The sequence below is a fragment of the Suricata suricatta genome, chromosome 2 (assembly GCF_006229205.1).
Source record: "Suricata suricatta isolate VVHF042 chromosome 2, meerkat_22Aug2017_6uvM2_HiC, whole genome shotgun sequence".
Classification (NCBI taxonomy): Eukaryota; Metazoa; Chordata; class Mammalia; order Carnivora; family Herpestidae; genus Suricata; species Suricata suricatta.
In genome coordinates this window covers 14539088-14539305 of record NC_043701.1, presented here as the reverse complement: position 1 = coordinate 14539305, position 218 = coordinate 14539088, and the positions used below count along the sequence as shown (strand labels likewise).

At 74.3% G+C, this 218-nt stretch overlaps 1 protein-coding gene across 1 annotated transcript in view; it reads right to left on the bottom strand.

Annotated features, from left to right (window-relative positions):
• The window catches only part of ZC3HAV1L (zinc finger CCCH-type containing, antiviral 1 like), a 10148-nt gene extending 9930 nt beyond the window's left edge, over nt 1–218 (bottom strand). Inside the window, exon 1 of the mRNA XM_029955358.1 lies at nt 1–218. Within this exon, the coding sequence (XP_029811218.1) occupies nt 1–209 (209 nt within the window). The 5' untranslated portion in view covers nt 210–218.

Here is a 218-nt window from a genome sequence, read left to right as displayed (position 1 = left end):
CCGGCCGCCACCTCGGCCTCGGCGTCCCAGAGGCCCTCGCGCATCTCCACCTCCTGCAGCAGGAAGCGGTCGGGCCCGGCCTGGCGCAGCACGTCCTGGAGCCGGGCGTCCGAGAGCTCCACGTGGCCCCGCAGGTCCTGCAGGAACATGCGGCCGCCGTTGGCGCACAGCACCTTGGTGAGGAAGGAGCACACCGTGGGCTCCGCCATGGCCGCGGC